General features: G+C 41.8%; 1 protein-coding gene across 2 annotated transcripts in view; it reads left to right on the top strand.

Annotated features, from left to right (window-relative positions):
• anapc5 (anaphase promoting complex subunit 5) overlaps window positions 1-26,888 on the top strand; it is a 56,264-nt gene that overhangs the window by 22,827 nt on the left and 6,549 nt on the right. For both annotated transcript variants that reach the window (XM_038789436.1, XM_038789426.1), the window contains 9 exons: window positions 62-252; window positions 1,219-1,300; window positions 1,477-1,569; window positions 4,393-4,574; window positions 7,460-7,595; window positions 9,622-9,696; window positions 11,039-11,160; window positions 17,480-17,587; window positions 22,240-22,387. In XM_038789436.1, the coding sequence (XP_038645364.1) occupies window positions 62-252; window positions 1,219-1,300; window positions 1,477-1,569; window positions 4,393-4,574; window positions 7,460-7,595; window positions 9,622-9,696; window positions 11,039-11,160; window positions 17,480-17,587; window positions 22,240-22,387 (1,137 nt within the window). The remainder of the gene's footprint in view (window positions 1-61; window positions 253-1,218; window positions 1,301-1,476; window positions 1,570-4,392; window positions 4,575-7,459; window positions 7,596-9,621; window positions 9,697-11,038; window positions 11,161-17,479; window positions 17,588-22,239; window positions 22,388-26,888) is intronic.

The raw sequence follows: 26,888 nt of genomic DNA, 5'->3' as shown, positions 1-26,888 counted from the left end.
CGCCACCGTGCTGCCTCACAGTTACAATATTTTAATATATTTATTTATCTTGTGATTTTAGCATTATTTGAGCTACCTAAACAGCCTTCGCGTACAAGACTACTTCAGTGCCATGCACAGCCTCCTTCACTATTTTGATCGGTTGATTCTTACTGGCAGTGACAGCAAAAGCAGTGGAGAGGATGGATTTGGACGTAGTTTACGATATGCGGCTCTCAATCTTGCTGCTTTAAACTGTAGATTTGGTCACCAGTGAGTACTTATCAGTTTTGGTTCTAGTTATTGAGTCCATGCTCTGGACTGCTGCCAAAGAATGCTTTAATTTCTGTGCATACTAAGATTTCACAAAATTAATAAAGATTGGCACCATAAAATGGGTATGTACCAATACTTGGCCGTTGGAGGCAAGGAACAGCACCATAGAGGGTGATGTGCAGTAATATCGCCCAACAGCAGCTCCACCTCTCTTCAACTTTATTTTTTTTAAAATAACTTTAGAGTACCCAATTCTCTTTCTTTCCAATTAAGGGGCAATTTAGTGTTGCCAATCCACCTACCTGCACATCTTTTGGGTTGCGGGAGTGAGACCCACACAAACCGGGGGGAGAATATGTAAACTCCAACCCAGGGCCGGGATTGAACCCGGGTCTTTGGTGCTGTGAGGAAGCAGTGCTAACCACTGCACCAACGTGCCACGCAGTCTTCAACTTTAAACATTCCTCTTGGATGTAGCCATGAAATATTGCTAAAGCAGGCAGGCTGAATGGTTGAAGCATTCTCAGTTATCTCTGTATCAGGAGTGAAGTGAGCGTGCTAAAGGTGGTCCGAATGACCCTTGCCAAACCATAGAATCCCTTCAGTGCAGAAGAAGGCTATTGGGCCAAGTCTGCGCCGATCCTCTCTTAAAACATCCTATCTAGGCCCACACTTCCGCCCTATCCCTGTAAACCCACCTAGCCTGCGCATCTTTGGACACCATTACAAAAATTGATGGCACTCAGAGATGTGATTTTTTTTTTGTTGTTGCCATGGCTACATTAAAAAGCATCTCTGAACATGCTAGTTTGAACAGCAAGGGGTTGCCAGGAAGTAATTAAAAGTGGAAAACTGCTTCATGAAGTGCTTCTCTAATACAATTGGGACAATTAAGTGCAATTAATACTACTAAGTTGTATGTGTCTGCTAGATGACCTGACTTTTATATCTTTGTTTCTGTAGTGAACAGGCCCAGTTTGCTTTACAGGAAGCTATTCGTATTGCCCAAGAATCCAGCGACCATGTTTGTTTACAGCACTGCTTGGTAAGGCGGGGAGAAGAAAAGTGTTGTTTTTCTATAGTCTGTAATTCAGTCGCCACATTTTTCAATCCTTCCTAACCCATTTATTTTGCTTTGCTATGAAAAGTAACTCTAAATTTTGATATTTTAATTTTTATAATTCTTCTAAGTTCATTGTGCTATGGATGCTTTGTTTCTAGAGTTGGCTTTACATTCTGGAGCAGATGAAGGGATCTGACAATGCAGTTCTTGTTGAACATTCTGTGAAAAAGGCTGGGCAACTTGGCTTACCTGTGAGTAATTTTTAAAATAAATTTAGAGTACCCGGTTCTTTTTGTTTTCCAATTAATGTTCAATTTAGGGTGTTGTACCTAAATGCACGCGGTATACGTAACAAAGCATCTGAGCTTGTAGCGTGTGCGATGTTGTGGGCATCACAGATGTGGCTGTAAAGAGGATCCAAATATCCAAGGATATGTGTCCTATCGACACGCAGAGGTGAGAAGGTTACCTTGATGGTAGGAAATCAAATCAACTCAGTAGCAAGAAGCAATATGGGGTTGGAAGGTGCAGAATCTGTGTGGGTAGAGTTGAGGAATCGCAAAGGGAAAAAAGATCCTGGTGGGTGTTATGTACAGGCCCCCTAACAGTAATCAGGATGTGGGGCAGAAAATAAATCAGGAGATAGAAACTGCATATAAAAAAGGCAATATTACAATAATCATGGGGTCTTCAAATGCAGATGAACTGGGAAGATCAGGTTGGTAGCAGATCCCAAGAAAAGGAATTTATGGATTGTCTACGAGATTTTTTTTTGGAGCAACTTGTGGTAGAGCCCACTAGGGAACAGGCAATTCTGGATTTGGTGATGTGTAATGAGACAGACCTGATTACGGTACTTAAGGTGAAGGAACCCTTGGGGGGGGCAGTGAGCACAATATGATAGTTTATGCAGTCTGAGAGGGACCGGCTGGAATCAGAATTACAATTGAGTAAAGGTAACTACAAAAATATGAGGGAGAAGCTGGTCAGAGTTGTTTAGAAGAGGAGCCTAGCAGGGAAGACAGTGGAACAGCAATGGCAGGGGTTTGTGGGGCTTATTCGGGACGCACAGCAGAAATTCATCCCAAGGAGGAGGAAACATGCTAAGGGAAAGCATACAATGTGGCGAGGATTAGTGGGAAGCCAGTGGATTGGGGAGTCTCTAAAAGAAAGCAGAGGGCAACTAAAAAAGCAATAAGGGGGAATAAGATGAAATATGAGTGAAAGCTAACTAGTAATATAAAAGAAGTTTGCGAACGTTTTTTCGATATCCAAAAGGTAAGAGAGAGGCAAGAATGGACATTGGACCTGGAAAATGAGGCTGGAGAAGTAGTAATGGGGAACAAAGAAATAAAGGAACTGAAGACACCAGTGGCATACCAGAACTTCAAGAGAGTCGGGGGCAGAGGTGAGTGTAGTGGCCATCACGAAGGAGAAGGGGCTGGGGAAGTTGAAAAATCTGGTGGATAAATCACCTGGACCAGATAAACTACACCCCAGGGCTCTAATAGAGATGACTGAGGAGATTGTGGAGGCATTGATGGTGATCTTTCAGGAATCCCTGGAGTCAGGGAGGGTCCCAGAGGACTAGCAAATGGCTAATGTAACACCCCTGTTTAAGAAGGGAGGGAGGCAGAAGATGGGATATTATAGGCCGGTTAGACTGACTTTGGTCGTTGGTAAGATTTTAGAGTCCATGAGATTTTAGGATGAGTTTGCGGAGTACTTGTAAATGCATGGTGAAATAGGGATGAGTCAACTCGGCTTCGTAAAGGGGAGGTCATGCCTGACATATCTGTTGGAATTCTTTGAGGAGATGATGAGGAAGTTAGACAAAGGAGAGCAGTGGACATGATTTATTTGGATTTCCAAAAGGCCTTTAACAAGTGCCACACAGGAGGCAGCTAAATAAGATAAGAGCCCATGGTGTTAGGGGCAAGGTACTGGCATGGATAGAGGATTTGCTGACTGGCAGAAGGCAGAGAATGTGGAAAACGGGGTGTTTTCAGGAAGGCAGTCGGTGGCTAGTGGTATTCGCAGGGGGCAGTGTTGGGACCACAACTATTCACCATATACATTAACGATCTGGAAGAAGGAACTGAGGGCATTATTGCTAAGTTTGTAAATGTCACAAAGATATGTAGATGAATAGGTGGTGTTGTGGAAGCGGAGAGGCTAGGATGTTGACAAAGAAGTTGCAGATGGAGTACAATGTGGAAAAGTGTGGGGTGATACACTTTGGTAGGAAGAATGGAGGCATAGACTATTTTCTGAATGGGGAAAGGCTTCAGGAATCTGAAGCACAAAGGGACTTAGGAGTCCTAGTTCAGGATTCTCTTAAGGTTTACATGCCGGTTCAGTTGGCAGTTGGGGAGACAAATGCAATGTTAACATTCATTTCGAGAAGGTTAGAATACAAGGGCAGGGATATCCTGCTGAGGCTGTGTAAGGCTCTGGTCAGACCCCATTTGGAATATTGTGAGCAGTTTCTGGCCCTGTATCTAAGGAAGGATGTGCTGGCCTTGGCGGGGGTCCAGTGGAGGTTCACAAGAAAGATCCCAGGAATGAAGGGCTTGTCGTATGAGGAGTGGTTGAGGGTTCTGGGTCTGTACTCGATGAAGTTTAGAAGAGGAGGGGGGATCTCATTGAAACTTAGAGAATGCTGAGAAGCCTACATAGAGTGGACGCGAAGAAGATGTTTCCACTAGTGGGAGACTAGAACCCAAGGACATAGTCTCAGACTGAAGGGATGATCCTTTAAAACTGAGATCAGGAAGAATTTTTGTAGCCAGAGGGTGGTGAATCTGGAACACATTGCCGCAGAAGGCTGTGGAGGCCAAGTCACTGAATGAAGGCAGGAGAGTTTGAATGAAAAATATATCAGCCATGGTGGAATGGCGGAGCTGACTTGATGGCCCAAATAGCTGAATTTTGCTCTTATATCTTATGGTCTTTGTGTTCAGGATAGCTAGGCATAGGCAACAAATACTGCCATGTCAATGTGTACCACATTGGGGAAAAAAACAACCAAATTATAATCCCATTGTATGAATAACTGACTTCTTGTTTTGTAGTATCTGGCTTCTCTGGGCATCCAATCACTGGTGCAACAAAGGACCTTCTCTGGAAGGTCAGCCAACAAGTTAATGGATGCTATGAAGGATTCTGACATGTTGCATTGGAAACATGGGCTTTCAGAGCTTATTGATGTAAGCATAGCACAGAAAACAGCAATTTGGAAAATGTATGGACAAAGGTACATAATAGCGTATTTAATTTTTTATGTACTCATGGAAATAAATTGTGTGTATTCTATTTTCCATGATGTATTGAGTTATTCCACAACTGAGAATGGGCAAATAATAAGCTGTGTCTAGTCCACATGCAATTCTGTTACTTTCTGCTCGGTTTCCAAAAACATACAGTTCTGTCCTATCACTAAACAGAGAATAGAACTGAACCTGGAACTATATTCAATTGGGTATTATTCTCCAGAGAGTCTGGGCAGTGATTGTTAGCACTCTCACTCGCTCTCGCTCTCTTTCCTCCTCTCTCTCTCTCTCTCTCTCTTCCCCCCCCCCCCCCCCCCCCCACACACACACACACACACACACACACACACCACACACCCTTTTTTGAGTACTCCAGAAGAGGGTTAATGCCAAGTTTGCAATCTGGCTCTGATGTTGCCTTGTTCTATATTGCTTAATAACACAAATTAGGTTTACCTACTATGTGAAACTTTCAAGAGTATTTAGAGTCATAGAGGTTTACAGCATGGAAACAAGCCCTTCAGTCCAACTTGTCCATGCCACCCAGTTTTGTTACCACTAAGATAGTCCCTACTGCCTGCAATTGGCCCATATCCCTCTCTACTCATCTTACCCATATAACTATAGTGCAGGAGGCAGTAAAGAAGGCTAATGGTATGTTGGCCTTCATTGCGGGAGGTTTCAAGTCTAGAAGCAGGGATGTGTTGCCACAATTATACAGGGCCTTGGTGAGGCCACACCTGGAGTATTGTGTGCAGTTTTGGTCTCCTTTTCTGAGGAAGGATATTCTTGCTCTCGAGGGAGTGCAATGAAGGTTTACCAGACTGATTCCGGGGATGGCGGCACAGCCATATGAGGAGAGATTGACTAGGATGGAATCGTTTTCGCTGCCGTTCAGAAGAATGAGGAGGGATCTCATAGAAACTTACAAAATTTTAACGGGACTAGACAGAGTAGATGCAGGGCAGATGTTACCAATGTGGGTTAGGTACATTTTGGCGCAGCCATTATGGTGCGGCCGTTTTGGCGCCGGACGTTTTGGCGCCAAAATAACATTTCTTTATTTGTAAATTAGCCTCAGTTGAGTTGGCTGCTGGTGCGGGTCCGCTGTCACAAGTGTTTCGTTCTATCACCATCTTTTTATATATTTTGTAACTAAACCAATTCGCATACCCATATGATGGCTGAGGCAGTATCAACGAAACGTGGTAAAGAAAAATTTGTTCATAACGGATTCCTTTACGTCTTTGACAAAACAAGCAAAGGTGACAGCGAAGTGAAATTTTGGATTTGTGAGCAAAAAAACTGGTGCAAAGCACGGCTCCATACTAAAGCTGCAAACGTGGTGAGGCAGCTGAACAGCCATTCGCATGATGCTTCTGCTGCACAAGTAGAGGTTGCACTCGTGAAAACTAAAATAAAAAAGAGAGCACAGGAAGCCCTTGAGGCACCGACTGTAGTTGTTAATGAATGTTTGACAGACATATCCCAAGCTAGTCTACCAGCCATTCCTAATATATCTGCTTTGAGGAGAATGATAAGCAGAAAGCGTAATTATGTATTGAACGCCCCCACCGATCCAAGTGATTTACAACAATTGATTGTGCCAGAATGCTACAGGATATATGTCCCTCAACCAGGAGTGCAAGAAAATGTTTTACTTTGTGATAGTGGACCAGGTCACGACCGGATATTAATCTTCGGAAGACAGAGCTGGCTACAACACTTATTGACATCTGATATGTGGTTTGCAGATGGCACATTCAGTATTGCTCCCAGCCTCTTTTCTCAGATTTATGTAATTATGGTTAAAAAAAACACGGAGGAGTTATTCCTACGGTTTATGCTCTTTTGCCCAACAAGCAACGCACCATATATGCGAGAATGTTCGCATTATTGAAAGAAATCAAACCCAACTTGAAACCCAGTTCAATCGTCTGTGATTATGAACAAGCTGCGCACAGTGCTATGAAAGACATATTCTCCGATGTTCAAATAAAAGGATGTTTTTTTCATTTAGCTCAAAATATGCAAAAACATCTAGATAGTATGGGGTTCCGTAGTTTATATAAAACTGATCCAGATTTCGCGCGTTAAAAGCTAAAATGATTATTGCCATTGCCGTTGTACCTTTGAACAAAATCGATGAATATCTGGATGCTTTAGCAACCCAACTGCCGCAAGAACTTCAAGATTTACTCAACTGGTTTGAAGATACATATGTTGGTCGTCTGAACAGACGAGGAAATGGTAGACGAACTAAACTAAATGAACTCATTTAAGGTTTTTAAATTTACTTGCAACAATTTGCAACAATTTACTAGCCACAAAAACTAAAAAAATTTCTGTCGTCTGCGCCCAAACGGCCGCGCCAAATTGGCTGCGCCCAATTGTCCCATGGCGCCCAAACGGCCGCGCCAAAACGGCCGCGCCCAATTGTCCCATACCGTACCAATGTTGGGTGTGTCCAGAACCACGGGTCACAGGCTGAGGATTCAGGGTAAACCATTTCGGACAGATATAAGGAGAGATTTCTTCACCCAAAGAGTGGTGACCCAGTGGAATTCATTACCACAGGAAGTAGTGATGCTAAAACCTTGAATATATTCAAAATGCGGCAAGATATAGCACTTGGGGAGAATGGGATCAAAGGCTATGGGGGGAAAGCAGGATTAGGATATTGAGTTGGATCATCAGCCATGATCGTGATGAATGACAGAGCAAGCTCAAAGGGATAAAAGGCCTCCTCCTGCTCCTATCTTCTATGTATCTACGTAACTATCAATATGTTTTTTAAAAGACAAAAGTTATGATTTCTAATAAATAATTCACAGCACTAATGTTCAGTGTTTCATTTTTATTGTTGTAGCACAATGGCACTACAACAAACACAGCTTCTTCTGTACATGCACAGTCTGGAGTCTGTAAACATGGATATTCATCAAAATAACACCGAGGCAATGGCTGTAGTACTGTGTCACCTTGCAGAACTTCATGCAGAACAGGTAAGTCAGCTTTGTGTTTTTTTTTTTTCCCCCACACCTTTTGTCTTCGCTGCCCTTTTTATTCCCTGCGAGCATTGGCACCTTCATAGATAGGATCATAGAATTTACAGTGCCGAAGGCAGCCATTCAGTCCATCGAGTCCTCACCGGCCCTTGGAAAGGCACCCTACTTAAGGCAACAATTCCACCCTGTCCCCGTAATCCAGTAACCCCATCTAACCTTTTTGGACACGAAGGGTAATTTATCATGGCCAATCTACCTAACCTGCACATCTTTGGACTGTGGGAGGAAACTGGAGCATCCGGAGGAAACCCATGTAGTCACGGGGAGGCTGTACGGACAGTGACCCATGCTGGGAATCAAACCCAGGTCCCTGGCGCTGTGAAGCAACAATGCTAACCACTGACCTTGGTGGCTCATTCACTCTTGGGATCGATGTGCCCTGTCCAACTCTTAGCGGGAGGGTTCTTCCCCCTCCCCCATCAACTCTGCTTCCACTCAGGCAGGCCCACGATTCTCACGTTTTGCCTCCTCGACCCGTTCTCTAGGTCCTCCATCTTAGCTCTGAGCCCTTTGTTGATCACGATCACCCTCTGCAGCTCCTCGCCCATCGAGGTGAACTGTGTTTTGGCAATGCCTCCTCCACCCACTTCTACTTCACTCCTTGCTCCCGGCACTTCGACCGACGTCTTTATCACTGCCGCCTTACCGGGGCAATCGCCTCCTCCACCCACTTTTTTTTTCTTTAATAAATTTAAAGTATCCAATTTTTTTTTCCAATTAAGGGGCAATTTAGTGTGGCTAATTCATCTACCCTGCACATTTTTTTGGGCTGTTGGGGTGAGACCCATGCAGACACGAGAATGTGTAAACTCCACATAGACAGTCACCCGGGGCTGGGATCGAACCTAGCTCCTCGGCACCATGAGGCAGCAGTGGTAATTACTGAGCCACTGTGCTGCCCACCTCCACCCACTCTTTAAGCAAAGCCGTCAGCTCCCTCCAAAGCACATTCGATGTCTAGGCAAACTCTTTCAAACACCACCGGCATCACCTCAGTAAGAGTTTCCATCGTGAGGGGAGCAGCCCCACCTGACGACTCAGCAGGAGCCACCTGACGTGTGACCTCCACCTACATAACTCCCTGAAGAGGGGAAGAAATAGATCCTCCTCCTCCCCCCCACCCCCGGTGCTTAAGCCTGTCATTTTCCAAAATCAAGGGCCTGATACATGTTTCTAGACACTGATGCATAATTGGGTGAATGCTGCGCCGAGCATGTTTTTCCTTCTCTCTACTGAAATACTTGGTTTCCTCTCCGTGTTCCTCAACGGTGGTGCAGGTGAGATTGGGACCTGAGCAAAATGGCCTTGAACCTGTCTCCCACTCTGGTCTTACATCTGTTACATGTTTTTACAGCAACTGAAATGTTGTATCATCTAGAAAGTCTTACAATCTGAAAAATGAATGATAATTTAAATTCTGTACTTCACAATATTAGTTAGAAACTCGGTATAATTTAAAATCGTTAAAAGGACTTTTTCTTTTGATTGCGGAAGTTTATGTGGGTTATTTGGCCAAGACCAGTTACTAAACTGAACCACGAGAGGGAGCTGATGAAACTTTGATGGAGATGGCCATGATTGGAAGCTGTTAAGGGTTTGTCTCCATGCTATTAATTTGACTCTTTCACATTTCTCAAACTGGTAATCCCTTCCAAACAAATTGAAGTGAACTTGAAAATTTGAATTAGTCATATGACCTTTGCTTATGAAAAAATCAATTATAATGATTAAATGCCATCTTGTGGTGAAGCCGAGATCCTGAAATAATTTTTTGTCAAAAGATTAGCAACTTGGGTATCAAACTCCATTAAATATAAAGCAAGAGAAATTCAATTTGCTTTTTTTTCCTAAATTGATTCTCGTATCCAAAAAGGACCCAAGCAGTAGAAATGCTATTAAAATCGAATGTTAAATGCACGCTTGATTGTGATTGTTAACATAAATTGTATTTTTGGACTTGCAGGGCTATTACTCAGCTGCTTCCGAAATCCTGAAGCATTTAAAAGATCGGTTTCCTCCCCACAGCCAGCATGCAAAGGTATGCTGATAATTGTGCTTGCAGTAATTGTTTGATACAGATGATGCCATCTTTTTATGACAGTTACATTTTAAAACTGATTACTGTCATTTAACAAAAGGTATAATCACTCTTCAGAACAGGTTATAACCATTCTTCAAATCAGGTATACAATATTTTAACTGCAGTGGATTGATAATTACATTTCTAAAAGTGTTTACTTTGTTTTCTTGCCACAGGGTTATTGGGAAGAAAGGGTTAGTGTCTTAACAGCTACTTTTATTTTGAATGAATTAGGGAGCTACAAGTTTAGTCCTCAAACTGCCATCGGATGGATTGGCATGAAAACTTCAGTTTCTGTAAAATCTGGAGATCTGGTTGAAAATTAATCATTTAGTTTTCAAATGACCATAAAAAAGCTCCTGTGTCTGTTTCCACCATCAGTGCAGACCTCCTATTGGACTCGGTGGAAATAGTCCGTGAACTGGAGAACCAGCTCGCTTCGCCAGTTTGATGGGATGTAGGTTTGGGACCATACCTGCTATGTTGCTAAGTTTCTTGCCTGGTGGGGAAGAAAGCAGAGGCCATAAATCTCCATGCGGGCAAAGCGGGAGGCCGAAGGGAGGGTCATAACCATTGAACCAGATTCTGTCCATTCCTAGAATACACATGCATGCACTTCTGGCACTAGGAACACCAGCCTGACCTATTTGGTTTTGTTTCTCCATTGTGACTGCTTAGATTTCAAAGAGCAAACTATTGCAACCCTAGTTTAACTCTTGTTATGCATTGCCTATTTCTGTTCCTTGAGGAAGCTTGTGGAACTCTGCTAAGCGATGCTTACCAGATACTTCCCAACGTATTGAAACAAACTGCTGAAAATTCAAGTCTTATTATTTTGTCAGAGAATTTGCATCGAGCTTGACAAATGTTGTATCACTAGATTTTTCTGCAACGATCTGGCTTGAAGATATGTTTTTGAAATGCTAAGGAAAATAAAGTTGCAGTCTCCGCAGGCTTCAGTAACATTGCCATGGTAATAGAATAATTATTGGTTCTCATCACATTATCCCATTCATATTATACATTTTAAGCTCAGTGGAGATATGGTCCCTCTTATAGGGACTACCTTTTAATTGTGAACAGAAATATTAGGAGAGATCTGAATAGCAATACTTACTATAGGAAATCTCATTCTAGTTTCTGAGTATGTACTATGAATTAATATAAATTTATTCAAGATTTAAAGTTACAAATTAATTGCTGTCATACTGTAGTACCACACAAGCTTGCAGTACTGTTATGTCAACGTTCATCTATGTATGGTTCTGTGCTTATAATCAATTTTCTCTATACCTAACAGCTCTGGATGCTGTTTGACCAAAATATACAGTTTAATCGAGCAATGAGTGATGGGAAATACCATATAGCTGACTCCCTAGTTCCTGGAATAGCAGCACTTAATGGGCCAGAAGGATTGTATAGGTAAGTGCAAGGAATTTTTCTCAGCAAAAGTGTTTTCTGCTCATAAAGGATGGTAGACATTTTGAACTCTCTTCTGCAAACAGCAATTGATGCTCGATCAATTGTTAATTTGAAATCTCCTATTGATAGATATGTGTTCACCAAAGATATTAAGGGATATTGGGTGACGGCAGACGTATGGAGTTTGGCCACAGATCAGCCATGATCTCATTGAATTGTGAAAGAGGCTTCACATACAAACATAGAAAATAGGAGGAGGTGTAGGCCATTTGGCCCTTCGAACCTGCTCCGCTATTCATTATGATCTTGGCTGATCATCCAACTCAATAGCTTATTCCTACCCTTCCCTATATCCTTTGATCCCTTATGCCCCAAGAGCTATATCTAACTCCTTCTTGAAAACATAAAGTTGCAGTCTCCGCAGAGACAACAATGTTTGGCCTCAACTATCTTCTGTGATAGACAATTACACAGGCTCACCACTCTCTGGGCGAAAAAATTTCTCCTTATTTTAGTCCTAAATGGTCCACCCTGTATCCTCAGACAGTGACCCCTTGTTCTGGATTCCCCAACCATTGGAAACATCCTTCCTCCATCTACACTGTCTAGTCCTGCGAGAATTTGATAGGTTTCTATGAGTTTCCCTTTACCTCCCTCCCCCTCTCAATTTATAGCCTTTCAGATAATACCTGCCTTCCTGTTTTTGCTACCAAAGTGGATAACCTCACATTTATCCACATTTATATTGCATCTGCCATGCATTTGCCCACTCAGCTCATCCAAGTCACACTGAAGCATCTCTGCATCCTCCTCACAGCCCATCCTCCCACCTAGTTTTGTGTCATCTGCAAATTTAGAAATATTACATTTAGTTCCCTCATCTAAATAATTTTATATATATTGACCTACTCTTCCTAGAACATGGGTGTCTCGGCCTCTTGTGAAAATGTTCTGCTTTCAGTAATAAAAAAAATCAAGTCATTTTAATGTTTTAGAAAATATGAATTAAAGGAGCTTCATGACAAGTGGAACTTCTGTAAATTGAATGATCTAGAAAACCTTTTGAATCGGAGTTCTGCTGATTTGATTAGTTTTCTTGAATTGCGAAAACAAAACTGTGTCATGTCTCCTGTCAACGCAATGTGACTATCTGCGCATGCACACTGGCCCACGCAAATGTCACTCTACTGCCCCCAAAGTATGGGTTTGGTAGGCAGGAAATATATGCAGGTCTTAATGTCTGAAGTTTTACAATATTGTATAACTGCCGACTACATTTTTACTAACTATGTTCAAACAGCATTGGCATCAAATAATGGCTGCACTTTCACCACAACCAGAACAGCCCCTCCTAATATTTTAATTATATTAATTAATCATCAAAAAGTCATCATTAACAATTCACAAAAGTGACACGATGCTGCAAATCGGAAACTGGAGATATTCAACGCAAGATGCTGCCGGAGTGTGTACAATATTTTCTGTTTGTTAGTTTGCTGCTTTAAATTATCCACTTCTGCATTAAAATGGCAAAAACACTTTTTTTCTCATTGCCACTGCAGGAATTTCCATCTAGCAGAATTTCCATCTAGCAGTGTCAGGTTTGTGGCCAGTCTGATGCAATGTGCTCGATGTTTCACGAGTCGGTAAAACTGTAAATGTGGCAGGGAAACAGTAGAAATGCGCACATACAATGTTGCCAAAAAACGCAACCTGAAAACAAACCTGACCTGTTTTACTTATGCTACCTTTTTAAAGTAAAATGGTTTTCTTAATTAAAAATTTAGAAAATAGTGTCTGAAAATATTGTATTTACAGGGATTTAGTAAGCTTTAGTGTACTGAAGAGGAGGTTGCAATACTCGGCATCGTTGGAGAAACACCTGCTCAATAACCATTTTATAAATTAATTTACGGGATGTGGGTGTCACTGGCTAGGCCAGCCCATCCCAAATTCCCTTGAAAGATAGTGGTGAGCTACCTTTGTGAACCACTGAAGTCCTTGAGGTGTTGGTACACCTAATTCTGTTAGGGAGGGAGTTCCAGAATTTTGACCCAATGACGGTGATGAACAGGGATCTATTTTCAAGTTGGGATGGTGAGTGACTTGGAGGGGAATGTTCAGGTGGCGGTGTTCCCAGGTTTCTGCTGCTCTTGTCCTTGATAGTAGCAGTTGTGGGTTTTGAAGTTGCTGCTTAGAAGCTTTGGTGAGTTGCCCGAGTGCATCTTGTAGCTGGTACACACGGCTGCTACTGTTCGTCAGTGCTGGAGGGATTGGATGTTTGTGGAAGAGGTACCAATCAAGCGGGCTGCTTTATCCTGGATGGTGTTGAGCTACTTGAATGTTGTTGGAACTGCACTCGTCCAGGCAAGTGGAAAGTATTCCATCACAATCCTTACTTGTGTCTTGGAGATGGTGAACAGGCTTTAGGGAGTCAGGACATGAGTTACTCACCGCAGGATTCGTAGCTTCTGACGTGCTTTTGTAGCCACAGTATTTATATGGCTGTTCCAGTTCAATTTCTGTCAATGGTAACCCCAGGAAGTTGATAGTGGGGGATTCAGTGATGGTAATGCCATTGAATGTCAAGAGGAACTGGTTAGATTCTCTCTTGTTGGAGACGGTCATTACCTTGCACTTGTGTAGCACGACTGCTACTTGCAACTTGCCAGTCCAAGCCTGGATATTCTTCCCGGTCTTGCTGCATTTGTTCGGGGATTCTTTCAGTATCTGCAGAATCGCGAATGGTACTCTACATTGTGTAGTCATCAGTGAATATCCTCACTTCTCACTTTGAGGGAAGGAGGTAATTGATGAAGCAGCTGAAAATGGTTGGGCCTGACACTACTCTGAGGAACTCCTGAGAATTTCCTTAATGCCAATTGGTTAGTCTCTGGAGTTTTAGTATGTCCTACATGTTTGCTAATGGATTAAATGCACCTAGTTGGAGTGAGCTGGTCTTAAACTTTCCATTTGGATTCACAGATGTAATGTCACACTATCTTTGTGTCTTTCTCTCCATCACACTGTCCATTTTAATTATGTTACCACCTTATTGGATCAAATTTTATATTCATAGAATGTTATAGTTTTAAAACTTTGTAATTTTCAAATAAAAATTATAACTTAAAAAAAAAATTTAGAGTAATTTTCAAATTAAGGGGCAATTTAGGGTGGCCAATCCACCTAACCTGCACATCTTTGGGTTGTGGGGGCGAGACCCACACAGACACGGGGAGACTGTGCAAACTCCACACGGACAGTTAAAAATTATAACATAAGAACTACTAAATACTTTACCCAGGAGAAAATCAGTGGGCAAAGTGTACCAATTAAAGGGAAAAGAGGCACAGTTAATTAAATATTTCAAAATACTTTTTGAAAAGATTCCCCCCCTCCCCTTACCATTTTCTCCTTCAATCATCCAATTTGACAGGTTAAAAAGTATCACAACCTCTGGGTCACTGTCCGTGTGGGAGTTTGCACATTCTCCCCGTGTTCGCCCCCACAACCTAAAAATGTGCAGGTTAGGTGGGTTGGCCACGCTAAATTGCCCCTTAATTGGAAAAAATGAATTGGGTACTCTAAATTAAAAAAAAATAATTTTAAAAAAGTATCACAACATGAAAAATGTAAAAATAGAATTAATATTTTTGACTGCCCTACAAACTTCTCTACTATCCTTAATGCATCTAATATGCCAGATCTTGTGATTCCTTGTACTAATTGGCCTAAATGAAAATATGTTGATTTTAATTTGATTATACAGTATCTGGGTTTCTGAGAAAGGAGAGGATGAAAAATTTGCTCAAGAAAATTTTTGAATCACTTCTCGGCCTTTTGGCTAAGATCAAGCGTCAGATCAAGCCCAAGATGAGGTGCAATGCCTTTTCTTGTCAGCTTGGAGCTTGTATATCCCTCTTGTGGAGACCATGAATTGGCTTCAATTTGAATTGGCTTTTGGAGCAAGCAATGAGGTGGAATAAGTGTCCATTCTGCACATTGCGTTTGTAACTAATGGGATTTAAAAATAAAGAAACATTTTTTTTAAATACCGTTTGTCATGCAGATTAAAAAATATATAAACCTGTTAAAAGAAAACTGCAACTTACGCATGATACTGTCCAACTCCCGTGAGAGATTCCTCTAACTTTCATTTTGAAGTTTTGGAATCTTAAATTGATTTTATTGGACACTCCATCTGGCACACATTGCTCCTGGTCTATATTCATCTTTTGCTGCCAACCCAGATGTTTGTCATCTTGTATATCCTGGAACTTAAGAAAAAGGTAAAATTGAGTATAAAAATAAAGGACATGTAACACTAGGGGAGGTCGTGTCTCACTAACTTGATAGAGTTTTCGAGGAGGTCAGAAAAATTATTGATGCAGGTAGGGCAGTGGATGTTGTCTATATGGACTTCGGTAAGAAGTCTTACAACACCAGGTTAAAGTCCAACAGGTTTGTTTCAAACACGAGCTTTCGGAGCACGGCTCCTTCTTCAGGTGAATGAAGAACCTGAAGAAGGAGCCGTGCTCCGAAAGCTCGTGTTTGAAACAAACCTGTTGGACTTTAACCTGGTGTTGTAAGACTTCTTACTGTGCTCACCCCAGTCCAACGCCGGCATCTCCACATCATATATGGACTTCAGTAAGGCCTTTGACAAGGTCCTCATGGCAGACTGGTACAAAAGGTCAAGTCACACGGGATCAGAGGTGAGCTGGCAAGATGGATACAGAACTGGCTAGGTTACAGAAGGCAGAGAGTAGCAATGGAAGGGTGCTTTCTGATTGGAGGGCTGTGACTAGTGGTGTTCCGCAGGGATCAGTGTAACTGGTCTGATTAGTGAGTTTGCGGACAACGTAAAGGTTGGTGGAATTGCGAATAGTGATGAGGACTGTCAGAGGATACAGCAGGATTTGGATCATTTGGAGACTTGGGCGGAGAGATGGCAGATGGTGTTTAATTCGGACAAATGTGAGGTGATGCATTTTGGAAGGTCTAATGCAGGTAGGGAATATACAGTGAATGGTAGAACTCTCAAGAGTATTGACAGTCAGAGAGATCTTGGTGTACAGGTCCACAGGAAACTGAAAGTGGCAACACAGGTGGAGAAGGTAGTCAAGAAGGCATACGGCATGCTTTCCTTTATTGGCCGGGGCATTGAGTATAAGAATTGGCAAGTCATGTTGCAGCTGTATAGAACCTTAGCCAGGCCACACTTGGAGTATAGTGTTCAATTCTGGCCGCCACACTACCAGAAGGATGTGGAGGCTTTGGCGAGGGTGCAGAAGAAATTTACCAGGATGTTGCCTGGTATGGAGGGCATTCGCTATGAGGAGAGGTTGAATACACCTGGTTTGTTCTCACTGCAACGACGGAGGTTGAGGGGGCGACCTGATAGAGGTCTACAAAATTATGAGGGGCATAGAGAGGGTCGATAGTCAGAGACTTTTTCCCAGGATAGAGGGGTCAATTACTAGGGGACATAGGTTTAAGGTGCGAGGGGCAAGGTTTAGAGGAAATGTTCGAGGCACGTTTTTTACACAGAGGGTAGTGGGTGCCTGGAACTCGCTGCCGAAGAAGGTGGTGGAAGCAGGGACGATAATGACGTTTAAGGGGCATCTTGACAAATACATGAATAGGATGGGAATAGAGGGATATGGACCCCGGAAGTGTAGAAGATTTTAGTTTATATGAGCAGCATCGTCGGCACAGGCTTGAAGGGCCTGTTCCTGTGCTGTACTTTTCTTTGTTCTTATTTTTTTACTGTTTTCATTAAATATCACAATTCTATCCAGTTTGTAATCTCAACAAAACTGGTAAAAATCCCAGAATGAGTTGAAACAAAATTGAATGTACTTATTCACCCTAAATTAGTGTCACTGATAAATACATTGTCAGTTACATGGCATTAAACATAATTATAGGCCGCATAGTGGCGTAGTGGTTAGTACGGCTGCCTCATGGCGCTGAGGACTTGGGTGCGATTCCAGCCCCGGTTAATGTCCGTGTGGAGTTTGGACATTCTCCCTGTGTCTGCGTGTGTTCCACCCCCACAACCCAAAAAGATCTGCAGCGTAGGTGGATTGGCCACGTTAAATTGCCCCTTAATTGGGAAAAAAATAATTGGGTACTCTAAATTTATTTTTTAAAAACATACTTAGAAAATAGAATATTCTACAACTCATTGTGACACCATAAGAAATTTGTTGCGTCAGTTAAAATGCACTGTATTCTAATTCAATATTTGATGCATCAAGTGTCATAGGGCACCATATTGTCGAATTCACTCCTTTCTCTTTCGTGTTCCCCAAAGGAAAGCACTTGTGTTGAAAGCACAGAATCAGATCACAGAATCCTACCGACTTCTCCAAAAGTTATTGGACCATTGTCAGAAAAAAAAGTCTACAGAAATGTTAATAAAGTAAGTTGGAAAGGAATACACATGAATGATTCTAAATGGACTGATTTTTCATTAAGGGACCAGAATCGGCATGGGGTTCTAGTTACAGATCCTGACTTCACGTAGCATGTTATAGACACGGCCACACAATTTTAAAAGTGGATGGCAATCAAAAGCAGGGATGGTTAGCAAACTCCCAATGCTGGGGGGGGCAATGAGTGGCTGTCCAGCACTTGCAGATCAGCACTCATCGGCTGAGCTGCTGGTCTGAAGGTGGAGACAACAAAGGAGAAGGCCAGGTAAGTTTTCTAAAACAGGGTCCAGGTTATTGTGGGCTGCCTGTATTGTTGACCTTAATCCCGGTTCAGCATGAACTGGTCCTTAATAGACCTCTTAATTAAATTAATTTGCCAACTCAAGCTGGCGTCTTTGAAAATGGCTTAGGGCCACGACCTTGGTAGGAAACCAGGACAACGACCAGTGATGCCAAATTGCAGATAGCATTCCTTCGATCCAGATGCTGACCTCGATTGAAAATTTGGCACTCGGTGTCACCACAGAGCAGGCTTGAGTAACATTTCATTGTGATAAAACAGTATGCTCTCTTTTTAGTTTTCTACATCTGAAACAAATTTGTGTGTCTTCGGTAAAAATTAATGATTGCAACTAAAGCTTTTTAAATTGTCATTGTCAGATACACAATTTGGGTAAGGAATAGCTTGACGGTGATTGTCTTCAACGTGCTTGTTAGGTGAATTGGACATTCTGAATTCTCCCTCAGTGTACCCAAACGGGCGATTAGGGGATTTTCACAGTAACTTCATTGCAGTGTTAATGTAAGCCTACTTGTGACACTAATAAAGATTATTATAAAATTAATATAATTTCAAAATTTGCAGATGCGTCAATGCTTGGAAATATTATGAACCATGAGAAGGATACTGATAGGACTTCAAAAATATATAGACAGGCGAGTGGAATGGGGGGGATATGTGGCAGATGAAACTTAACGCAGGGAAATGTGAAGTGATGCGTTTTGATAAGAAGGAGGCAAGGGTTAGGCATAACCGAAAAGGCATAATTCTTAAGAAGTGCAGGAATAGATAGACTGGGGGTCAATTTGTGCAAATCATTGGAGGTGGCAGGGTGGTTCAGAAAATGGTTAAAAAGGCATATGAAATTCTTGCCGTTTTAAAACAGTAAAAAAAACAATGAAGTTATGTTGAACCTTTATAGAACTGGTTTGGCCTCAAAGAGTATTGTGTCCAATTATGTACACCGCAGTTTAGAAAGGAAGTGACCGGTTTCAGGAGAGTGCAGAAAAGATTTATGAGAATGGTTCCAGGAATGAGGGACTTCAGTTACCAGAATAGATTGCAGAAGCTGGGGCAGTTCTCTGTCGAGAAGGTTGAGTGGAGATTTGATGGAGTTCAGAATCATGACGGTTCAAGACAGATGGAAAGAAACTGTTCACTTTGACAGGTTGAAAACATTTAGGTGATATGGCGAAAAGAATTCTTACACAGTGAATGGTTAGAATCTGGAATGAGAGGGTGGTGGTGGCAGATTCAGTTGTTGCTTTCAAAAAAAATTGGGTAAGCAACTGAAGATTTGGAGAAAAAAAAGTTGCAGGGTTATGAGGTAAGGACAGGGCAGTGGAACTAGCCAAACAGCACTTCTAGAAAGCCGGCACAGTCAGAACAGGCTGAATGGTTGCAGCACAGAAGGAGGCTATTCTATGATGCTATGTGGGTTATTAGAGCTAAGCCCAGTTTATCCTCACCTGACTTCCACACAAGAGCACTTCTGACAGGGTACCAAAGCAGGAACACTGCGTGACTTAACCGTCCTAACTTAACACACTGAAGCCACTTGTAGCACCTTAACTGCTATTCTGAAATGTGCCAAATTTAGCAGAACCCAGTCATTATACCTTGAACTCTTTATCGGTATGTTTTGGCTTCTCGCTGCATTAAACATTTGAGCCCTGGGGACAATTGGTGCGGCTAAAATTTATCAGGACTTTGCTATAGATATCTCAGACATATCACATAAAATTCTGATTGAGGATGTCCATTTATCCCATCTTAGTTCTTCCATCCAGAAAGACCTTACATATCCTCCCTTCCCCAATGTAGGATTGAATTTGTTTCCTAAATGATTCTAGCATTTCTTTGCCTTGACTACTCTACCTACGTGTTGGTCAGTCTTTGTGTCATACGGAATTTCCTGATAGCTGTTGGACAGCTTTCTTAAATACCAGAACACACGCACACATCCATTTGTAGCAATGCAGGATCAAGTCTTTGTTGAGACATCATACCTCACAATTTAGAATGTGTGTTCAGGTCATTATTGACATCATACCTCACAATCCAACATACACACTTCACAATTTCAGTATGAGTACAGCATACAAAGTCTCACTTGCACTTCCTATACTCATTTTTATCTCTAAATTCCATCCATTCTACCAATAAATCATTGTAATTAAAATATACTTACAAGTGACATCAAAACAACATGAATGCAACAAGGAGGCACTCCCCTAATAATTTTATTACTGTGACATTATTGTTCTCACAAATTCTTCTGATAATTTTATTATCATAAACACAAGTGACCTGATTTCTGACCTGATGAGCACAAGCAGCCTTCTAAATAATAATCTTTTATAATACTCTTTATTGTCGCAAGTAATGTACAAACACAGAGTTATTGTACATTTAGCACTGCAATGAATTTACTGTGAAAAGCTCCTAGTTGCCACATTTCGGCGCCTGTTCAGGTACACAGAGGAAGAATTCAGAATGTCCAAATTACCTAACCACACGTCTTTCGGGACTTGTGGGAGGAAACCGGAGCACCCAGAGACAACGCACGCAGACACAGGGAGAACAGACAGTGACCCAAGCTGGGAATTGAACCTGGGACCCTGGAGCTGTGAAGCAACAATGCTATCCACTGTGCTACCGTGCTTCTGATCTGTGACGACACATTTGTCGTAAACCCATGCTGAGCCGAAAGTTGTTTTAACGCATTCTGTGTTGGTCCCACGGACAGCCCAAGACATTGAGATACTTGGGCAATGTAATGTAACTCTTCATTCCCATAAAATCGATCTTAAATTTATTTCTCAACTTTTCCATATTCATAGTTGCAATAATCTATTCTGATATTGTATGGGATCAGAATCAGTTGGTAAGCATTTGACATAAGGGATGGGTAAAGCATATCACCGAAACAGACAACTGATTTATCATGTTTTCTAGCTCAATATCACAGTAATATGTAGTCCATCATGCTTTTGGGAGAGGCCAATGCCAGATTGTTGCATGTTTTATGATAAATTGCATGCTTACATGTTGAATAATACCAACGGATATTAAAGACAACAAAAGTGAAATAAGACCCTAAATACCCAGAGAACAATCGCCATAGCACAAGAGAAAGAAAGGAAATTTTTGAGATAAAGATGCCACAACTTGGTGGTGATAAATATACTGCAGGTCAGGTGCTTTATGTGGAGATAAGGGGGCTGCAGTTTAGATGTAAAAGCACACCCACTTGTAGCATTATTTTCAGAAGTCTGAAAGGTGGTTTCTTGTTCCTCAGCTGAGATCTATCTGGGAAAAAAAGAAAAACTTGAAATTATCTTCTCCTTCATCAAAAAATATTTTTTTTAAAATCAAAGTGTGACATTACAGGGAGGATTGGAGCTGATTGGACGGTGAGCATTGTAGCTTCAATCCCCTTTAGCACTGCATTACATTTATAATGTAACTAGTTAAACTCCATAACATAACTCCGATAGTTGTTGAGTAATGGTTATAAACTTGAGACCTAATTAGTTAAATAAATTCAAATTAAAATGACAGGGCAGGTGATGTGTTACAGCTGTAATATGTGGGAGCTGGCAGACATTGTGATCCATGGTAACCACATGTGCATTAAGTGTCTGCAGCCTGAGGAACCTCAGCTCAGAGTTAATGAGCTGGATTTAGCTTCGGACACTGCAATACATCACTGGGGGGGGGGGGGGGGGGGGGGGGGGGGAAGTCACCTGGGCACTTTGAACTCTGAGGTAATCACCACACTTAGGCTAGGTTTGTCAGATTTAGTCTCTAAGTTAGTACAGGGTGCTGTGATGAGAGGTAAGCATGGGGGATCCAGAAGGTAGCAATGGGGAAGCCTCAGCCCTTACATTTGTCCAACAGTTTCAATGTTCTTGCAGCTTGATTGAATGAGAGCATGGATTGCAGGGATGATGAGCAAACTGATCACAGCATTGTGGTAAAAGTAAAAAGATTTGTAGTTGTAGTAGGGACCAGCATAGTTAGGGAGATTGGCACAGTTCTCTACAGCTGATAGCATGATTTCTGAAGGCTGTGTTGCTTGCCCTGTGCCAGGGTTAAGGACATTTCCTCAAGCCAGGAGAGGAATTTGGAGTGGGAGGGAAAGAATCCAGTTGTCATGGTCCATATGGATACCAACAACATAGGTAGGACTGAGAAATAGGTTTAGTTGAGGGATAATGAGCAGTTAGAGACAAAATTTAAAAGCCGAGCCAAAAAGGTATTAATCTCTGGTTTGCTATTTGATCCACAAGTAAGTTGGCTTGGAGTAAATAAGCTGAGAGTTGAATGATAAAATATATATTTATATTTTTTTAGAATTCTTATTTTGGAGGCTGAGCTTTTCTGGCGTTCCTCGTGTCATGCAGTGGCAGTTCCTTTACTTCTAAAAGCGTTGGCTCTGAGCCGTGAATATCACTTGGAGTATCTCACCTCGGAAGCCATCTTACATTTGGCATTTTCACAGGTGAGCTGTGCTACAAATGTTAGTGTGACCAATTGTAAAGCTTACTGTCCTGATTCCCTCCCATTGAAGCAATTTTGCCAATAATAACAGACTTACTCCAGTATGAGACGAGAAATGTATGTCCAAAAGAGAGAATGCTGGAAAATCTCAGGTTGTCTGGCAGCATCGATAAGGAGAGAAAGAGCTAAGGTTTCGAGTTCAAATGACCCTTTGTCAAAGCTGGACTCGAAACGTTAGCTCTTTTCTCTCCCTACAGATGCTGCCAGACCTGCTGAGATTTTCCAGCATTTTTTCTTTTGGTTTCAGGTTCCAGCATCCGCAATAATTTGCTTTTATTAAGATTTGATCACTAAGTCAGGGACAGGGTGCTGTGACGAGAGGCAAGTATGGGGATCCAGCATGTCCCTGTTTTGGTCTTTATTTAGAGGAGTCCTCTATTTCTTTTAAATTTAGAGTGCCCAATTCATTTTTTCCAATTAAGGGGCAATTTAGCATGGCCAGTCCACCTTCCCTGCGCATCTTTGGGTTGTGGGGGCGAAACCCATGCAGACATGGGCTGTGACCCAGAGCCGGGATCGAACCTGGGACCTCAGCACTGTAACCCACTGCGCCACCGTGCTGCCTAGAGAGTCCTCTATAAGGATATTTCTTCCTTCCTTCCTGATTCCCTCCCATTGAAGCAATTTTGCCAATAATAACAGACCCAACACCACCAACTACCATACCAGTGGTTCCTATGGACTGTAGCTGCACTTCGCTCATACGGTGCTGTTATGTTAAATAACAAACAACTTTCACACTGAACTTCAGTCCAAACATCCATCTTTCAATGAAAATTTTTTTAATGTACAGAAGGAACCAAGAAAGAGATGTAATTTAAACATCATTGTCGGGGTGTGCACGAACATAATAATTACAACATGCACGTTTAATTTATTTTCCCCACAAATGTTAGTTTTAATCCCATATGCTTCCAGTGTTCCCATATCCTTTTTATTTTCTTTAAGCCTCCTTTCCTTCAGTTATCTTTCAAACCTATATTTAAATGTTTGCATTGTCCTTGCTTCAATCATAGCCTCTGCATTTAAAAGAATATGGGTGAGATCTTCCAGCTGTTCACACGGGTGGGATCTTCCAGTCCCGCCAATGGCACACTCCCACCGTGCGATTCCCAGCAACATGGGGTGGGTTAAATAGGAAATCCCATTGATGGCAGGGGAACCAGAACATCCCGCCGACTGCCAACGGCGAACCGGCTCCTGTGGCCGAGAAACACGCTGTTGGAAGACAAGACAAGAGAATCTCACCTGACGTTTCTCCTCTCTTTTCTCAGCCCCTCTTATGTTAATGCCCCTTTGTTCTAAACCAACGACTGGAAGCAGTCTGTTTTGATCTGCACTGCTTCATTACTTCATAATTTAAAACTCCTCCAGATTACCCCATAATCTTAGGGGAGGCGGTGGTGTAGTGGTATTGTCACTCCACTGGTAAGCCAGACACCCAGGGTAATGCTCTGGGGTTCCAGGTTCAAATCCCATTATGGCAGATAGTGAAATTTGAATTCAGTAAAAATATTGAATTTAAAAAATCTAATGTTGACCACAAAATCAATGCCGATCTGGTACACTAATGTTCTTCAGGGATGGAAATCTGCCATTGTTATCCGCACAGCAATGCGGTTGACTTGTCCCCCTCTGGAATGGCCTAGCAAGCCACTCTGTTCACGGGGATTTAGGGATGGGCAACAAATGCTGGCCCAGCCGGCGATGCCCACATCCCAAGAACAAATTTTTAAAATCATCTCTTTTCTAATAAAATTAGTACCAAATCTTGGTTTGTGCTTGTATTATCTTCTACCAGGCAGCAACCAAATGAAGAAATATTATAAACTTGCCTTTGCTTCAAATTGACAAACTGGTCTTCGATTTTCTATAGATTCACCTTTACATCTTGACTTCTGTCATCTATACCTCATTTACATAAACCAGTAGTTATTTTATGGACTTATCCACCCATGGTGCTGCTTTTAACATCCAAAACGTACCATTACTCGTTAACTGACGCCTATTCAAAAGAAAAGAATGGAGAAAAAAAATTGGATAACAGCAATGTGACTGTTGAGGAGTTGCACAACTGTTCATCTATAGTATACCTCACTCCCCTAACTCGCCAGATGACACTATGAATTCCAGATCAAGATCGTTATTCAAGCTACGGCAGGGGAATTTGTTCACCAGCTCATGGCCCACCGTTTGCATTTTGACAATTTTCTGCATCTGTGGGCGATGTGTAGCGACATTGTCTCGTCACCTCCCCAATCTGTGGCAAAACCAAGTCCAACTTTCTCAGCACTCATTGCCAGTGTGAAATCTGGATTTCTGAAACTAATCTCACGATTAATCCTCCTCTGCGAGATCCTCACCACGGTCCCTGGGACGTCCCCCTCACTCTCGAGGTTGCCTGGCCCCAGGTAAGGATCCACCTTTTACGCAACCGCTGATCTGGTCTGACAGTGCCCAGATGAAGAGTATCGTCAAACAATACATAATACTCTCCAAAGATAGCCTGAGCGGATCCCATCATCAATGGCATTTGTTGAGGGCATTTCACAGCTATTCAGTTATAGTGTTCCTAACTCCCCTAACTGTCCAGATGACACTTGAGTTCCAGTTCAAGATCTTTATTCAAGCTATTGCAGGGGAACTTGTTTGCCAACCCCCTCAGCAGTGACTGACAATTTTAGTGAAAACAGACTTTTTAACTTAAACCCTATATTGCACAAAATACATGATTTCATTAAGTAGAATTTTATACAGTATTGCACTGTTGCTGTACCGTTTCAATATTTATCTTTCTGACCAATGTTTTTAGGTCAGTTTAATTTCAAATCCAATATTTTCGATTCTGAAAGCTGTATCACAGAATCTTTACAGTGCAGAAGGAGGCCATGCAGCCCACGGAGTCTGCACCAGCTCTCTGAGTCCCACTCCCCTGCCTTATGCCTGTAATTCGGCACATTTTCTTTCTTTTCAGATAACGACCAATTCCTTTTGAATACCTCAATTGAACCTGTCTCGAACCACCCTTGTGAGTGAGAAACATTTTCCTCACATCATTTTTTGCCACTTATTTTTAATCTGTGCCCTCTAGCTCTTGATCCCCTCAAGTGGGTGCAGTTTTTCACTATCTATCCTGTCCATACTCCTCAGAATCTTGAATATCTCTATCAAGTCTCCTCTGAGCCACCTTTTCTCTAAGGAAAGCAGTCTCAACCCCTCCAATCTATCCTCATAGCTACAATTCTTTAACCTTGGAATCATTGGGTTTTTAAAAAAATTTAGAGTACCCAATTAATTTTTTCCAATTAAGGGGCAATTTAGCGTGGTCAGTCAACCTAACCTGCACATCTTTGGGTTGTGGGGTCGAAACTCACGCAAACACGGGGAGAATGTGCAAACTCCACACGGACAGTGACCCAGAGCCGGATCTAACCTGGGACCTCGGCGCCGTGAGGCAACAAGGCTACCCGCTGCGCCACCATGCAGCCTTCGAATCATTGTAAATCTCCTCTGTACTCTCTCCACTGTCTTCACATCCTTTCTCCCAAGTATGGTTGCCAGAACTGGATATGGTACCCCAAATAAGGTCTAACTAGTGTCTTATACAAGTTCAACATGATTTCCTTATTTTTGTACTCAGTGCTCCTAATAATAAAACCTAAGATACGTTGTGCTTTATTATCTGCTGTCTCAACATATCCTGCCATCTTCAATGACTTGTGTTTGTTTCCACCAAGGTCCCTCGTTTCCTGCACCCCTTTGGAGTTTTCCCCTTTATTTTATGCTACTCCATATTCTTCCTGCCAAAATGATTCACCTCATACTTCTAAAATGAACTTTGTCTGCCACAAGTTCAAGAATGTCTTCATTCCTGTTGACATTTCCAGTCTTCACATCTACAAATTTTGAAATCATGCCTGAAACGCCACAGTCAAGGTCATTGATATATATCGGGAAGAGCAAAAGTCCCAATACTGACCTCTGAGGAACTCAACTACAAGCCTTCCTCAAATCTGAAAAACAACCATTTAAAACCACTTTGTTTCCTGTCACTCAGAGTCAATTACTTATCCAAGTGCCTACTTTCCCTTTTATTCCATGAGCTAGAAGTTTGCTCACAAGTCTGTCATGTGGCACTGTAAAATGCCTTTTAAAAATCCATATACACGTCAGCAGCATTGCCCTTATTAACCTTCTCTGTTACCTCTTCAAAACCTCCAGCTAGTTAGTAATATAAATTAAAATGCAAGATAAAACATTTTTCTATTTAAAATTGCTAACTTGATTGCTTTGTCAGAATTGTTATAATGTTTGAAGTAAATTATCTATATTTAGATGTTTAGTGTGCTTGTAAATGAATATTCTCTTTTACAGTAGCAAACGACATTAACATTTTTGTTTTCCCCATACTTTTCTTTGTTTTTCTTCTCATGATTTCTCTT

The sequence above is a fragment of the Scyliorhinus canicula genome, chromosome 1, assembly GCF_902713615.1.
Source record: "Scyliorhinus canicula chromosome 1, sScyCan1.1, whole genome shotgun sequence".
NCBI lineage: Eukaryota > Metazoa > Chordata > Chondrichthyes > Carcharhiniformes > Scyliorhinidae > Scyliorhinus > Scyliorhinus canicula.
This window is presented reverse-complemented; position numbering and strand designations above follow the sequence as displayed.